The 1,645-nt window shown below is 43.0% G+C and overlaps 1 protein-coding gene across 1 annotated transcript in view; it reads right to left on the bottom strand.

The window, feature by feature from the left end:
- Positions 1-433: 433 nt before the first annotated feature.
- LOC138864755 (uncharacterized) overlaps positions 434-1,645 on the bottom strand; it is a 1,437-nt gene continuing 225 nt past the window's right edge. Inside the window, exon 1 of the mRNA XM_070133329.1 lies at positions 434-1,645. This exon is cut by the window's right edge and continues 225 nt beyond it. Within this exon, the coding sequence (XP_069989430.1) occupies positions 434-1,645 (1,212 nt within the window).

The following is a 1,645-nucleotide window of genomic DNA, read 5'->3' as shown; positions in this document are numbered from 1 at the left end:
CCCATAGTAGCTGTTTACAAGGAATTCGGAAAGTCATTTGCAAAATTAATGCAATATCTACCGATTTTGTGTGACCTCAAGCGCCACCAGTTCAACTATCCACGCACACTTACGCACAAGCACCTCGTCACCTTCCACGCGCGCTTTTTACTGAAACATACATACGTACGTACACGCCTTAACAATCACACACAGGTAGTCAGTGCTTAAAGCTGTGGTTGTGTGCTTGACAAATTTAAGAAATTGTTGATTTCTTTAGAATCCCGTTAAACAAAAACACAGCTTTACTAGCTTAATATTTACAGCCATTAATATTCACAGTCATCTTAAAGTCTACTTAAACAATTTGCACCTACGTTCTCGCGACCCGAAATATTCTTTACGGTGTAGTTAAACTGTTGTAAATACATAGACCATCGCATTAATCTTCCCGTTACAACTTAGCAATGTCTCTGTTTTTAATGTGTTTTAATACATCCCTTACTTTAAGCCTTGACTGACCTCGTTCACACTTTTCCTCCTCTCTCATCTGCAATCTTGTCGTGACCGCACTCACCTGCACACTCATTGCTTCATCACTCGATCCCTCAATCGTCCCGATCACCAAGTCATATCTAGGATCCGGCAGACAAGCAGCTAATGAATTACCAGTAAAGAATGGAGTATCTACACTGATAAAAGCTTCTGGATACTTAAATACCATGTTATTGACCATCCTTATGTCAACCATTCTACCCGTGAACTTACTTTTGGGCACCAAACTATCTTTCACTAGCACCGTCGTACATCCAGGATCACGAAACACGTCAACACACACACCTTCCACCTTACCTCTTGCAATCACTAATTTATCACCATAATGAGCCATTGCTGCTTTTTCAACATTAGATCTTACGTCCTTACTATCTTTGTACTCTGATCCTCCGAACCTGTTATAGCAATCCTTGGCAAGGTGATCACCTCGTCCACACACGAAACAAGCACGCGTTCCGCCTTTCATCCTTTCCTCGCCCCTATTCACACCTGACGTAGAGTTCATATTTGCACTCGCATGGCCTGTCGCACTCCTCTCATGACCCTCTCTATCTTTCCTACCATAATTTACATGCGCTTCCATATACAATTCCGCACGTTTTATCATCTGATCAAATTTTTGAAGTTCATGCTCCATTAAAGATAACTTCATGCTCTCATCGCACGCACTTAGGAATTGTTCAGTGAGCACAAGATCGTATACGTCAACATAAGTTTGTTTACAATCCGCGAGTTCAATCCATCTTGTTAGATTGTTCTTTAGTCTATTTGCAAATTGCGAAGCAGTTACATTTTTGTGAAATTTGGAATTTCGGAATCTGAGTCTATAGCCCTCAGCCGTGCACTGAAAACAGCTGAGCAGCGCTTCTTTCACCCGCTCGAAGTCACGCGCTTCCACTGGCGAGAGATGCTGGTACGTCTCGAGCGCTTTCCCTTGCAACAAGGAGCCTAAGCTGACCGCCCATACATCCCGGTCCCATCCGGCGCTTGTTGCTAGTCTCTCAAACCGGAGTATGTACGCGTCTATACTGTCATTTGCCTCGTTGAACACAGGCAGTTTCGGAAGTGCTGGTTTAAAAACATCGGCTTTCACTTCGAATTTCTCACTTTC

Source organism: Penaeus vannamei, chromosome 18, assembly GCF_042767895.1.
Source record: "Penaeus vannamei isolate JL-2024 chromosome 18, ASM4276789v1, whole genome shotgun sequence".
Classification (NCBI taxonomy): Eukaryota; Metazoa; Arthropoda; class Malacostraca; order Decapoda; family Penaeidae; genus Penaeus; species Penaeus vannamei.
Note: the sequence above shows the minus strand (reverse complement) of the source record. Positions and strands in the feature narration are given on the sequence as shown.